This window comes from Ambystoma mexicanum, chromosome 10 (assembly GCF_040938575.1).
Source record: "Ambystoma mexicanum isolate Mex_15411 chromosome 10, UKY_AmexF1_1, whole genome shotgun sequence".
Taxonomy (NCBI): Eukaryota; Metazoa; Chordata; class Amphibia; order Caudata; family Ambystomatidae; genus Ambystoma; species Ambystoma mexicanum.
Window position 1 is genome coordinate 1,159,877,750 of NC_090932.1, and position 16,006 is coordinate 1,159,893,755.

At 44.2% G+C, this 16,006-nt stretch overlaps 1 protein-coding gene across 3 annotated transcripts in view; it reads right to left on the minus strand.

The window, feature by feature from the left end:
• Positions 1–16,006, minus strand: part of CIAO1 (cytosolic iron-sulfur assembly component 1) — a 180,234-nt gene that overhangs the window by 113,386 nt on the left and 50,842 nt on the right. For all 3 annotated transcript variants that reach the window (XM_069619091.1, XM_069619092.1, XM_069619093.1), the window contains exons 2-4: positions 12,398–12,592; positions 9,885–10,033; positions 9,652–9,763 (exon numbers count right to left, since the gene is read on the minus strand). In XM_069619091.1, the coding sequence (XP_069475192.1) occupies positions 9,652–9,763; positions 9,885–10,033; positions 12,398–12,536 (400 nt within the window). In that variant the 5' untranslated portion in view covers positions 12,537–12,592. The remainder of the gene's footprint in view (positions 1–9,651; positions 9,764–9,884; positions 10,034–12,397; positions 12,593–16,006) is intronic.

Genomic DNA, 16,006 nt, shown 5'->3' on the forward strand with positions numbered 1-16,006 from the left:
GCAGCGGCTGCTGCATCAGTGAAACAAACGGAAGGGATGGTATTGGGGCACACTTTAATTTTGATGGTGCCACATGCCATAGACGTTCTATTAAATAGGACACAGACGCAACACCTCACCTCTGCTAGATTGACAAGATATGAGATTATCTTGTTCGTGCCCCATAACCAAATTATGAGGTGTAGCGCTTTCAATCCTGCAGAATTAATGCCACCAACCCTAAAAGAAATTGGGAAGAATGAATCACCCCTCCCCCCCCCCACGACTGCTTAATGGTCACTGAGGAAGAAACCAAGGGAAGAGTTGATTTAAGTGAAATCCCACAGAAAGAGCCAGATGGGGAGTTATTTTGTGACGGCTCATGTTTTAAATTACCAGATGGCACGACAACTGCCGCATACACTATCACTACCCTAGAGAGCGTTGTAGAAAGCAAAAGAATTCCCTATAATTCAGCACAAGCCGTGGAAATAATAGCATTAACAAGAGCCAGCAAGATTTCTGAAAATTTGAATGTGAATATATATACTGATAGTCAGTATGCTTTTGGAGTGGTTTATAATTTTGGTCGACTCTGGGCTGAGAGAGGGTTTCTGACATCACATGGCACCAGAATTCAACATGGCCCTTTGATTGTACGATTGCTGTCTGCACGCACGTTTCCAAAGCGCCTAGCAATAGTGAAATGCGAGGCACATAATAAAGTAACATGCAAAGTAGGAGAGGGAAACGCGTTTGCAGACAGAATTGCGAAACAAACTGCCACTGATTTGAATACCAAAATGATGACGGTTCAGACAGAGGAAGTACCCTGTATGATAGAAGATGGAGTTGCCACTGTCAAAGAAATGCAGGCCGAGGCTTCGGCCGATGAAATACAGGAGTGGGCAGAGGGATCTGCTGAGTTGGACCTGGAGGGTTGTTGGGTGGACAAGGGAACTAGAAACTGGATGTTGCCAAATTCGTACGTGACTGCAATGGTCACAATGGCCCACAGCCCTACGCACATCTGTGCGAAGAAAATAATACAGCACCTTTCTACAGTTTGGCAGAATGTAAACATAAAAAAGACTGCAGAGAGGTTGGTGCAGAACTGCATCACGTGTTTGCAACACAATGTAGGGAAGGGAACAGTGACTCCAACAGGCAGTTTTGGCACGCCCTCCATTTTTTGAGGTAATTCATTTTGATTTCATAGAGATGGAGAGGTGCCAAAACTTAAAATACGTCTTGGTGGTGATCTGTGCATTCAGTAAGTGGGTGGAGGCATATCCCTTGAAGGACTGCACAGCCATGAGCACGGCAAAAGTAATATTGAAGGAGTACTTTTCCAGATTTGGCTTGCCCCGAGTCCTATGGTCTGAAAATGGACCACATTTTGTGGGTGCAGTGGTATTACAGATATGTGCTGGTCTTCAGATTGATAAGAGATTCCATAGTTCAAGGCATCCGAGTTCTGCTGGTCTTGTGGCGAGGCACAACGGGATTCTTAAATCAAAGATTAGCAAGATTTGTGCGGGATGCAAGTTGAGTTCGGTGGATGCATTACCAATAGCACTATTATGCATTCGTACGTCTGTACAGGCTAAAACTGGGCTCTCCCCGTACGAGATCGTGATGGGAAGGCCGGCAAATGTTTGGTGCGCACCTCAGCCAAAACGACTTAGTGAGATAGAACATCCTGTGCTTAGTACTTATTGTGGCCTTTTAATGCAGAAATTGCGTTTGATTCATCAGCAGGTGCAGGAGGCATTACCAGTGAGATACACCGGTCCGGGGCACGCGCTGGAGCCAGGAGACTGGGTGCTGCTAAAGAACTTTGAAAGAAAGTCATCATTAGCACCCAGGTGGCGCGGACCCTATCAAGTACTTTTGGTGACGCAGATGGCAATACGGGTGGATGGAAGGAAGTCGTGGATCCATGCCACCCATGCCAAGAAGATTCCAACTGCACTGAAAGACTTGCCTGACACTGATGACCGGAAAGAGACAGCAGTCCCAGAAACGAAAGCAACTGTTGCCAGTAAGCAGCCACCTAATCTGCCAAAACGAGAAGTGAAACTCAAAACAAAGCCTGAGACGATTGCCGAAGAGGGGGAAGGGCAAAGAGTGTCCCAACGTTGCCCAGCAGAATCGACATCATTGCTGACCAACGCGAAATCTGCCTTGCAAATACCAGCAGAAACAAATCGTGTACCCCTTTGGCGCCCACCAGCACTTGCCAACACGCCAAAAAACGGATCTGCATCATTGGCGCGGCGCACACCAGCACCTGCAGTAGCGCCACAGGCTGACTTTGAGCCTGAATCTGGAAGTGCACCGGCACTGTTCACGGATCATACGATACCAGGAGCAAGGCGATACAACCTGCGGCCTCGGAAGACAAAGTGATCCGCAGTTAGTTTTGTTGTTTATGTCAACCTCTGGTTCAGCTCATGGACGGAGAAGGAACCATAGGTGCAGAGGAGAGAAGCATGAGAATTGTGCAAGTCGGACAATTCAAGACTCGTGACTCCTCGGTGCGAAAATAAAAAGTACATGTGTCCGGAACCAGAGCGGACAAGCTGGGCGCACATGATACTAAGGCGATAAGATAACTGATCAAAGGTCCTCTGAGCAGTATAAGAAAGGAAAAGTGATCTCGCCTAAAAAAACGAATAATCGAATCCAGGCTAAAAAGGACAGGCAGAACTGAACTGTGACAATTCCATTGAACTTATTAACATTAGAGAAAATGCAACGAAGAGAGATATCCACAACAAACTGTGATAAGAAGGACGACGAGAAACATGCCGGGACCGGTTCCAGCCTCCTCCTGCACCACCACCACTGAGGATGAGTCCATTATAAAGACTGTAAGCTTAAGAAAAACGCATGGTAAAAGAAATTGTATGCTGGTACTGACAATAATAATGTGCTTTATGAGCGTGGTAGCACCAATATCGACAGCCCTAATATTATGGTGGGTAGAAACAATACACCCATTAGAAATGTTTTTACCAATAATTAATATATCCACTACTGAAAGCCCGGTTCAGGTGATCACTTATACCCTGCCCCCAATGGAAGAAAAACACAGGGAAGGTTTTGGAAATAACACTTTACTGTTGATCATGAACATGACATATGCAATCCTGAAGAAAACAAATTGCTGGGTATGTGCCCATTTACCACAGCATGCTGGGAAAGGAATAGGGTGGTATGTGCAGCCATTACCATTAAGTTCTGCATGTAGTGCATCTTTAGGTGCAATGTTCTATGGGAAATGGAATTAATACGGGTCAATTAGACAGAACCAACATGAATGAGTTTGAGGAGATAATAATGAACCTGTGGGTTGTTCCATTTTCCATAAAGCACAAGTAATAGCCCCAGAGCCCACGAGGAAAAGTACACGAAAGATAACACGACAAAATAGACGAGATAGATTGTCCCCACCAGAAAAAACATCTGTAATGACGTTTCATGTAAGAACAGAAGGGGACAAAGATGCAATTCCCCCATCTTACACAGTGAATTATAGCCCAAGAACTGTCCCTTTTTGTCTAAAAAAGAAAGGCTCTTTTTTAGTCGGAACATAAGCTGGTTGTATGAATACAGTGGTATTAAAATGGGAAATAGAACCAGTATACGTAGGTGATCCAGTTTATTTTACATGTGGAGAGAAAGCATACCCTTGGTTGCCCAGAAACTGGGGAGGTACATGTTACCTAGGGCTACTGTTCCCAGGAGTATTCCTTTTAGAAACAGCAGCCATGGTCAGATTATCCAGAACTAGAGTCAAAAGGACTGATGAGGGTGTTTTAATAGCAACTGATGTAGCAAAATCATTTATTCCATTCTTAGGGCAGATAGTGAACTCCTATAATATAAGGCAACTGTCCAGAATCCTAAAAAATACAATAAACACAACAACAGATATATTATTTAACATGACGTTGGAAGAAAGAGGAATCAGGTTAATAACGCTGCAAAATAGAATGGCTCTCGATGTGATCCTGGTTGATCGTGGGGGAATTTGCAAAATAGTGGGATCAGCATGTTGCGTTTATGTCGATGACTATTCCCCCACGATCTTTGAAGCAATAAAGAAAAATACACGTCCTAAGCTCTGAACTCCCTACTGGAGAAGGGAGATGGGGAATAGGATCTTGGTTTTGGGGAATACTACGTTCTTGGGGATGGAAGTTGATCTCAATATTAGTAGTGGTGTTTGGAATATTCCTAACGTGCTGTTGTTGTATACATTGTTTACCCATAGTTTGCGCTGAGGTAACTGAGGGATGTACTGAAGGATGTATGCATATGATGACAAAGAAAAAACAACCTCATGATCGAACTGACCCAGACCCAAATGAGATGAGAGCAGTAAAAGAGTTGATGGCAATAGATATTGATGAAGACGATGTCCACGAAAGCATGCAAAATACAGACATAAGTACTTCAGATTCATCATCACTAGAGGAGGTTTCAATAAATAGATGAGACGTTTGGCATACGGCCAAAGGAGGGTTTGTCAGTCTAGAAATATGGATACCTCTACTTTGTGACCGCAAACGCATTTTGGTGGCCGTGGGCCAACCGTCTCATGCACGATATGACAGAATATAGGTTTTCAAGTTTGCCAATGAACGACCATTTTGATGTAACAAGAATCGCCATTTTGTTTTCTAACCATTGCTCATTGCTTTCTGTTCCTATTGCTTCGCAGTATATTTTCCACTTACACTGCTCGGCTGAAAAACATTGTTGTCTGTATGTGAAAAGGACAAGGCCGCAGGGCCGAGAGGATAACAAGAGTTTGTTGAAACACAAAACGTAGGCACCGCCAGGAAGAATGCCCGGCTCCCTCCCGAATGTAGCCTTGAAGCAGAGCTGCAGGGGCATTTAATCATTTCACAGCTGCCAGCCAGTCTCGTCATATGGTAGAATATGTTAGAATAATACTGCTAAAGGCTTGAATTATGCTTTTCTTAGGGCCCCCCTTTGTTGAGCCCGCTAGAGCGTCTCGTCTCCCAGGATGCGAATAGCACCTAATAGATAGCAGGGTCCGGAATGCAACTCTTCCCCCCGTATGTAGCTCGCTTCCAAGAACAGAAGCGCTGTGTTCTATTCAACAACTGAAAGATGCCTTCGCACTCGCACATTGCAAATTGTTACTAGAATAGATGTTTGAAGGTGTCATAGTAGTCGGAGATGTCCATCATCACACCAAGTTCAAAGAAACCCAATAAAGGGGGGCGTTAAACATGTCATAGCTGATTGTTTGATATGCATTTTGTATATATGTAACTGATGTACGTAATACACTCTCTTGCGTCCCTCGAGGTCTAGAGATACACGTCGCGGGGCGTGAGACCTAGTTGGCCAACTGAGACTTTTGCTTTGCAATAAACCCTAGCTTTGGGAATACAACCTTGTGTCTGGCGTATCTATCGTGTGTGGTGACTCGCCTTGTTTCCATAGACGTCAGGGTCCCACAGGGGCCCCTTTCAGACCTAGAATAGAAGTATGGTGGAAGACCTCCAGAAATGGGCAGAAGCTGAAACCACAGTATGGCAGGAAGCTAGTAATTTTGGAGGAGAGGAGGAGGCTGAAACCTTGATAGCCTGGAAACATCTGATAGCCACGTTATTTGGGCTGACGCAAGACCGGTCAAGTGATCGGGACCGAGCAGAGACCACAAGAGAGGAATTCCTACTGCAAGACGCAGAAATGGAATATGTAGGACACTAGGCTAGAATGGGGGGGAGGGAACGGGAGAAGCAGTGGACATGGTTGAAGTGATGTAAATTCAAAAATGTTATTATATGCACTGCAAGTTTGGTTTGTTGGAATAAAATCAATAAAAACTGTTCTAAAAAAAAAAAAAAAGAAAAAAGATACTTTTACAGCAGCGGTTACCATACGTGCTGCAGTTGGCCAAAACGGGCCTCTCTCATCCCTCAGTAAAAGTACACATGGTGGCAATTTCTAGGTTTTGTGAGGAACCGGGAAAACTATTGATGTACTTGCAGAGGATAGTGAAGGATTTCATGAAATAACCTTCTGTGAATATCCTCCAGTGAGATGCACTCTAGCCCCACGTAGGATCTGAAGTTGCTATTGGTAAAACTGAAGGGCTGCCTGATTAAAGCTCTACAATGGGCAGACCTGGAAAACACTTTTTTAGTAGCCGTAAACTTGGCAAGAAGAGTAGGGGAAATGTATGCTTTTGCTGTAAATGATCCTATGAAAAATTCAATGCCAGAAAGGAATGAGGCTACTAACCTGTCGCTATAGTTCTGCAGCATTGGTTTCTTTCATGGACATATGTGCATCTCACCCACCTCGACGAGAGGCTCTTTCTGTTCTCTTAAAAATCTGAAGGTTAAGTGGATGGGCAGGTCTATGGCAACTACACCTCATTTGGCTGCAAGGCAAATGGCCCAAAATGAGGAAGGTAGTCTGCACATAGTGTGTCATTTCTCTTAAATGCTGTTAACTGTACACCAAGGATTACCAACAGACAAGGGGGAATATTCCAAGCATGTGAATCCATGAAATAACCCAACGATGGAGAACCAAAACAATTAAAGCTATGGGTAAATTGTTTCTTAAAGGAGCTGGAGCTTAACACATATTTTAGAAGTCTGTAATGGAAAAACAAATATCTCCAAATCCATTTGAATCAAATGAAATGAAACGTTGGAGCTGTGAATTAGTTATGGCATAATCAATATATTTTAAATGTGTAATCTGCATTGTGTGGCAAAAACCAGAAACTAAAATATGAATTAAAAAAAGTACAAGTCTTGCTGCTCTCTCATTCCATTTTATTTCATTGAGTACCTAAGTTTTGTTTTTACCTTTCAAAATACAATGAAAGCCAACTAGGATACAAACTATGTGTAACGGCCAAAGTTGGCGTCCAGTAAAACAAATCTCAATTTATAAATCACAAGTCTTAATATAAAGAGCCCTGGATCTCACTTTTCAGATATCACTAATGTGCACACAAAAAGTTTAAATGCGTTTAAAAACCTAAAACAAAAAATCCTAAATGGGTATCCATCTCGGATGCTTGCATACCCCTCCCTCCGACTCAAACCTACAATCAGACCATATAAACATTCCACATGCTCCCTTTTATCTCTGGAAGCCTGTGTGTGGAATTACCACTGTGTAACACAAGTGCTCAAGTTTATTGACTTTTTCCTATGTTAGCATGTGGGAGAACGTATTGTATTTAAACCTCTCCTATAAAATCGTTTACTTGGGTATCACTTTGGACAAATAGTTGGTGATGAACTAGTGCTGAACTTTACAAGTCTGTTGTGAGGAACTGGGGTGCCAGTGGGGGGGGCATGTGGGCATGCGTGGATGAGCCACAACGCACAGGCTAATAAGCCATGGCGGTGTAGTGTGTTAGGGGCCCGGACGGTGCTGGGAACTATGGTTCCCATGAGGCTGTGTAGTTCTGGCCTTTCACGTTCATGTGCCTGGGCACGTCATTCCTGGAGCCCTTTTAGCTCCACCTAGTCCCGTGCTTCTTGCTGGTGATTGTGGGTAATGCAGACATGGGCCACGGTAAAGGAGCGCATATGGAGAACAGAACTTCAGAACAGCAGCAAGGTAGACCGGGGTTTGTCAACTTTCCGCGTGTGGCGGGCTCATTCTCCTAGTCGCCGAGTTGCACTGGCCCGCCGCGATAGGAGTCTGGAAGCGGGACTCAGCTTGCTGTCTTCTCGCCTGCACTACAGCGCCTGGGGAGTACTAAGGACGGTTCCCCAGGCATAAGCCAAGTACACTACTGAATACGAATTATTGAATAGTTACTGGGCACAATAAATAGCGGTTTATTGAGTGCATTAAATGCTTAAGTAATCCAGTGACGGTAACAGGAAAACGTGAGGAGTGAAAGACTGAAGCTCACTGCAGGGAAGCACTCCACTGCAAGCCACCTTTTGAACAATCCCATTGTCAGAGTATTCGCTAACACATGTGTTGTATTGTTGCCAATTGTTCCTCGTGCTGCTATCAATGTCAAGTCAATAGTACCAAGAATCAATGTGCTTACATGTACTTGCTTTATGTTGCAAGTTCCACATGTCTGTGCACAACGCTGGCAGGGTTTCAGGTGCCTTTGATTAGGGAAATGTGCTAATCAGTATGCTAAACCCAAATGGACCAGTGCCTTTGATTAGGGAAGGGCAGGTGGGGCTAATGAACAGGCAAAGGAAGGGTTATGGCACGCTAGTAAGCAAGCTATACGAAGACAAAGGCCAGGAATGGTGAAATGCCAAGTTCTGTATGTTGAGTGATGTGTCTTAATAGTAGCAAGACTGTACCATGGTATGGTTTACCCTAACCTCCCCTTCCATATCCATTCAAATTCCCTAAACTTCGTTCCAGTTTTCCTAACTCCCCCTACCCATCCACAACTTCTCCCAAGCCCTCTTTCCCCCCTGCAGGCTGCTGCCTTGTTACTTGTTATTTCACAATCAGGAACCCTTGCCAACCTAGGTTGGAGGGTCGACTTCCATTCGGCTTCCGTGGCCAGGAAGGAGTGGTTATATTTCCTGTGGGCTTGACATTCTATTGGGAGTTGTGTGGGTCTGCCGAATAGATAATGAGGGCTGTATTAGTCAACCGTTGTTTTCCTCCCCACTTCGCCATTGCAACCGTGTTACTGCTTTTGATTTAACTGTATAAATGTTTTCTATTTATAGTGTTGATGGTGTCCACTTTGGGTACCTTACTGTTTTATATATGTATATGTACCATTTTTGTATGGACAATCTTTTACTTCATCTACTTTGTGAGTGACCTGTGCCCTATACCACTGCCCCCCCTTCCAAGGGTAAGCCTTCCTGCTCAGCTATGTCTACCAGTAAGAGTTTGGTTATGTCTTTTGTGTAAACACTGAAGGTTGGTCTTTCTAAATGCCACACCAGTGTTTTATTGTTTTGTTTTACGAAAACCCTCCAAACCATGACAGGATTCGAAATGGAGGGGCGGTGGAAGCTATTTAGCTCCTGCTTGTAGCCTAGAAGAGCCTGGTTAACTTGATACCAACAGCTAACAGGAGCTACGTTTGACTTTTCATCCCAACTGATGCGGGACAAACTCACCTTTGTGAATGTAACAATCTATAAATAAACATCTGGACACGTCTATATGGCATTTAAAGCATAAGGAGTCCTAAATAATGGAGAAAAGGATATGTTTGCATCTTTTATGGAAGTTAGATTTGCGGAAGGCTATTAGCTCCTCGGTATCCAGTGGTAGCTGCTGGTCACTGGTTAATGCCGGAAACCAGGAGCGGCGTTTACCTCCTGTTTATCAAATCTTACATTCCATCCCTGGATGAGAACTATATAATTATAAAAATACGGTCAGGCTTGCAATAATCTATCTTTAAGAATCAAGATGTTTAGGTAGAACCCACCATCTAAGGTTTTAAATCAAACAACCTGGTTTTTATTTGTACAAATGCCTGACATTTATGCAAACACAAAATGTGCTCTCGGTTGACATTAACACCTTATACTATATCACATAACCACCAACCTTTCTGGCACTCAAAGTACAGAGAACAGTTTAAAACTAAGATTTGGTGCATTTTAAAACACTTTCATTTTTTGTTCCCATAGAAATCAGCTTACTCACCTTCCCATACCCAGACACTCTTGTCGCGGCTGCATGTAGCCAGCAGACTGCCCGAGGGGGCCCAGGCCACGGATTTCACCTCATTCTCATGTCCTTCAAGTGTGGTGACACACTATCAAAAGATGCGGAGAGAGAGAGTGCAAAATCAGTCCAAGCAAAGAATTGTATACTATACACACACCTGATCATTTGCTCCTAAAAGCCGCAAAGATATGATGCAGGGAAGTGCCCACCTCAAACTCTGACTGATTCTTCTTCCAAATGCAGGTGGTGGCATCAAAGCTTGCAGAGGCCAGATAATTCCCACAAGGGGACCATGCCACCTTCCTGACTGTCCTCTGGTGACCTTCAGCAAGCACTGACTTACACACCCAGCCATCACCTGGCAGGAAAAGCAACACAGAAAGGTCAACGAGTGAAAAAAGTACTGAACGCATTCTTAGATATTCCTCAATGTTCACTGAATTCAAGTGATGGGAATATCATATAAACCTAGTTCTGTCAGTTATACAGGATCAGAGCAATGCGAGTTTCCCCAATCAGTGCAATGTAATTCACTCAGTGACATTCTTTTTTTAAATGTATTTATTTATTTACAATTATATACATAAGCAAGAGTAAAACAAACTGATCATAACAATTACATATAACAAATCGGAAACCGTACAAATACAGTGAAACATCAAAGCAGAGAAAAGAGAAAAAAAATACATTAAAAGAACTTGTTACATTTATTCCAGATCTTATCATACGAGGTCAATTTGCATTTCAATTTATAAATCAGTTTTTCAATTCTTGAAAGACTGTGCATTTCTTGGACCCAATCCTCATATGAAGGAGGAATCCAGCTTTTCCAACCTCGAAGTACCAATCTTTTGCCCACAATGGCACCCCTAAAAAGCCATTTTTATGGGCAGAACAGAGATCAGACAATCCAGAATCATCACCTAGGATCATTGTCTTGAAATCCAAGGTGGACTGCCCACCGGTAATCGTGTCACAAACATCACATACTTCATTCCAAAAACCTCTCACCCGTATACAGCTCCACAGCATGTGTTCTAAAGATCCAACATCCTGTACACATCCCCAGCACTCATCACTGTCAGTTAGCCCTCTTTTGTGTAAGGTTTCCGGGCACCAAAATACTCGATTAAGAATTTTAATTTGCCGAGACCTTTCACCTAAGTTCAGTGACCACATGGAAACATTTCTGCATATATTTTGCCAGCATTCAGGACCAATCTCAAAGCCAATCCTCTCACTCCAAACCTTCCGTAGTTTGTCATTACCCTAATAATTCGACACAATCAATTTATAAATTCTACTAGCCAGACCACCCCACCCCCCTTTCCATTAGAATTTGCAAGAAAGATGTTCAGGTCTAGAGTGTTTGACCAGTCAACATCACCTACAGACTTCTTCAGATGCCTATAAGCAGAATCCGATAAGTTACCAAAGTCCCATCACTCTCTCAGTCAATCATCGACCATCCGTACCGCGATCGGAAATCTGTTTAATGCCAGCAAGATACCAATCAGACCAAAAAATGGTTTTGGTACTGTCTCAAATCTTAGGATTCAGCCAAATTGAGGCCCGCTGGCATTTAAAAGCATCTATGCCCAAAAACACCAACAACTCACTCCAAGCTGTGCGCAAAAATGTCGTCACTAATGATCTACTACCAGCATCTTTCGTATTAGTAGTTGGGCCAAGCGGACCAAAGACATTCGATTCCGCCACTGCCCAGCGGTCCGACCCCCCACTCAAAAAAGGAATGAATGAATGAGATGAAAAGGCCAAGTGCTTTAAAATTCGGAACCCCCAATCCACCCTGATGAACTGGAAGTTGCAATTCCCAAATACTAAGTCTCAGCGGTTTCTTATCTCATAAAAATTCTTGAATGAGACGGTCTAAACCTTTCCAGTAACAATTATTAATTCTCAAAGGAAGCATACTGGCTACGAAATTAATTATGGGAGCCAAATTCCTTTTAAGGGTGTTTACCTTACCCCACAGTGAGAGACTAAGAAGAGACCATCTATCTAGATCCATTTTACAATCTTTAATGATTTTACACATGTTCTCATCAGCCATATTTGAAACAGGAGACGTCAGCCAAGCGCCCAGATAGCACAAACGCGTATCACACCATTTAAATCCCAATCCTGTGACCAGATTTTTACATTCGTCCCAGAGTGTAGCCTGTCAGTTCTGGTCCTCAGAAATGTGGGCTTTCTGCAGCAGGGAACTTTGTGTTTAAGGAACCCAGTGGTAGAGATATGTCTGTGTTTTCCCTAATGCAGTGTTAGGGTACTCCTGCAATGCACGGTCAGTGTGGGACTCCAGCACTGTGCATCCCCCCACCCCCCAGTATTAGCTTTACTCTGCTCCAGCACTCCAGAAGTGTGAGATTGCCCGGATGAGTGTCCCGTTGATGCTATGGATTCCAATAGTGTACCCTCCCTCCAGCAATGTATGGTCTATGCTTTCAAGCACCAGCCGTATGTGCTTCCGCCAACAGTGGTTGAGTAATAAGCATTCCAACGGTAGAATATTCCTCCAGTATTACCCAGTGAGTGAAATATGGTCACAGCATGGAGCTCTTTACCAGTGGTTTGAGTGGACGCTCTAAGAATGTAGTGAAATCTTGGGCAACCCAATGAGGGAATACCACTACAGATCGAAAAAACTCACATGAAATCCCATGTATTTTAACCTCTTTCATTGTGAATGGAAACATACCCTCCTTGCCCCAGATCCTGATGGCGCGGTCCCCTCCACAAGAGGCCAGAAGGGTCCCAGTGGGGTTCCAGGCTAGGAACCAGCACCGAGACTCCGGGTGAGCAGAAACACGATTGAGGAGGGTCAGGGATCCCTTCATTCTGTAGTCAACGGATGTAGCAATCACACTTCCGATATGATGATTAGATCAGGCCTCTGCTTAGAGAAGGACAGAGAAGTACAATTCAGCTCTTGTTTACATGCGAGTCACATTTATCACATTTATCATGTGTGAAAAGCTTGCATATCTGTAAACTTAGGCTTGTGCCATAACTGGAACCGAATCACAGCCCACCCCGCCACATTCAGGAGCATTATTGACAACCGTGTGCAATACAATTATATTATGTGGGTTGATGGCACATGATTTATGCCACCCTACAACCAATTCAAACAACAGAGCGAAGACAAGCGAGAGAGATTAGGTGAAAAAGAGACTTGGGGATTATTAAATAGTAGATAAAAAACAGACTGGGAGAAACATAAGTCGGGAATAGAGTAGGGTAGCATGGAACGTATGAGAGCATGTGGTTTGTGTTTATAACATTTCTATGCCACCCTAAGGCCAACTCGCAGCAGGATGGTGGACCTTGGTCCCCTTGGCTGTCTTGTGGAATGGAGTGTGCAGTGACTGAGGAGCTGTGTAGTTTGGGGCAGAAGTGAAGCAGTTTGTCTGTGGTATTTTGGCTGTGCTATGGATCGCTGATGCGCGGGCTATGCTGAAGCAGGGTCGTCTGCCTCTCCTTCCATTTCAGATCTTTGCCTGCCACCTTGGAGGGCTGCTCTTTCCCTGGAGCCAATGTGTCCCATGTGTTCTTAAAGACGGGGCGCCAGAGAATTCATGGTTAAGACTGTTTCAATACATGCCATCCTGACTCCACATCCCCACATTGCTTGCCCACTTCCATTGTTAATCAAAGAAAAGTTGGACATTCATCAACATCACCAGAATCAACATCACCAAAAATGACATCACAGGAAATAACACCAGTCCTCCACACTCAAGAGCACCATGGGACATCATACCATAAGAAGCTCCCATGAGCATGGCAATAGACAAACTGGTCTGGTGTGCAATACATAAAATGCCCACCATCACCACCATACAAAAAGCAAAACGTAAACCATTACCCACGACGAAGGCTGTCTTTGAAAAGCGGACTCTGAATTAAAGCACTCCAAAACCTGGCATGATTTGGTTAGGAAGCCAGTATTCGAGTCTAGTTCACAACTTAGGCACCTGACCAAATATTTTCTGAGCTCTAGTTCTCACAGACATGCGCCAATGTTTGCATTTCACAGGCTAAACAAAAAACCACGATGCTTTATAGATGTGAATTAAACAGTACATACATTACAAAGCAAACTAACGCAACAAATCGCAAAACATAATTTCAAGCAATAAACGTGTATGAAAGCAGTTCAAAATATCGCCTTCCTGAATAGAAGACATCAAGTACCACAACGCAAAGCAACTGAGCCTCAAAAGGTTCTTTTGGAATTTTTTACTTTACTTTCATAAGCAACAACAACGAAAAATCGAGAAAGTTTTCAAAATTCATAAAATCATGCCATAAATGTCTCCAGTAAATAATATGGGGACAGGCACATCATGTTGATTGACAGAGCCGGGGAACTGCAGAGGACAGGCAGACAAAAGCCAAAACAGGAGGCAGTGCAAGCCCAATCTATAAGTAGTAGGATAAGCAGCATAGGGGCGACATGCATAAGATCGCAGGCTGGCCTCTAGTTCTCAGAGTGCACCACAATGGAATTGCCGAGTACCATTACCATGATGGTAAAGTCCAAGCGGCAGAAATACCAAAGATAGAACATCTGGAAGAACCCTTTGGGTAACACTTCACTGAAGGTAGGCAGACTACCTTAGTTTTAACTGGATATCACTCCACCATGAGTTTGGTGTACCAACCCCCAGCCGAGCAGCAGTTGGACTTAGTAGAGAGGGTGAACAGAGAAACCGGGACCACCAGGCCTCTAACGCATAGGAGGTGAGTGAGCCAGGCATATAGGGCTTGAACTGGATGCAATATTTTTATTGAAAACCCTTCACCACATATGAAGAGGCCTTACCAGCACCTCTGAAACCACACACAAGTGTTCCTGGATGTGCCCATCAGAAATAATATGCTTCCCACATCTGGGGAACAGTGTGGGAGCTCGCCTAAGAGCAAGCACAATGAACAACAACGTGGTCACAGGCAACGCCTCACACATCACAGAAAGGGTTAGCTTGGGCCTTGTGGAGGTCATTTTGGCCCCGCCCAGACCAGCAATGGGCCTCATTCCGAGTTGGGCGGCAGGGGATACCGGGCACCGGTAACGAGACCAGTGCCGGTATTCCCCTACCGCCCGATTCCGATGTCCCCTAACAGGACCCGTAAAGGTACGTTTGGTCGGACCAAACGTACCTTACGTGTCCCATTAGGGGACCAGGGCGCAGATAACGGGCTTGCCATTCCCCTATGGGGGCTCAAATGGGAATGGGGAATCGTTTGGTCAATGGGGACTTACCGGTCCCTCCAAGGTCGGAATGGACCGGTAAGTCCCCATTGACCAACACCGGTGCCGGACCCGCTATTGGTGGCAGTCATGGCGCAAATAGCGCCATGACTACCACCAATCTCGGAATGAGGCCCATTATCTGCATGTGCACAAAATTTCAAATATGCTGACAAATGAGTGTATGCTTTATTTAAATCAACAACTGCAGTGCATCTCCGTTGATTACTTGCACATTATTGCCCTTCTGCAAACTTCTCAGTGACCCAAATGTGCCCGGGAAGTTCAAACACCAGATAATACAAGGCATAAAATAAGCAGTGTCGCAGAGCCATTTGTAATTAAATTGGCACTTGTGTAGCAAAGCTAGCTATTTAAGTTACCCTGTTCAATGGAAGCAAAGCTCCCCCAGCATTCCTCTCTTGCCTTCAGAGCTCTCTCCCCCCTCGATTCTCTGTTGACTGCAAGTTTCAGTGGCAGAGCCAGTAGTAAAAGATACGAGAGAACTGGGGAGGCAGAAGAGGGAGGGAAGGGAAGAGCTGCAGGAGAATGGAAGTGTAAAGGCACTTACCTCATACAAAAGGGGAAGTTTTCAAGGAGCAAGTTGGGTCAAATGTTTTGTAGGATTTAAATGCAGAAGTTAAATATTAGGGGAACACAAAAGACACTGATGTAATATTTATTATACAAATACACTTAAGACCAAATTTAGGCTACACCACACATCATACCCAAACATATTTCAGGCGCAAGAGAGGGGCAGGAGAGCGGGGCTTGCAAAAATAGTAAACAGAGCAGTACACTTCCAGGTGGAAGGGGAGACAGACGACAAAGAGGGGAGGTTCATAATGGTGAGAGGCCATTTGCAAGGGAGGCACTCAACACTAGTTTCAGCCTATGACCTGGATGCAAATAAAGGGAAATTCTTGATGCGAGTTATGGAAAGGCTCAACAATTTCTCGGGGAATGAAAAAGATTGTTGGAGGAGACTTCAATTTACTTATGTAAGCTGATCTAGACCACTCGACAAATGGGACAGGTAGAAAAGAG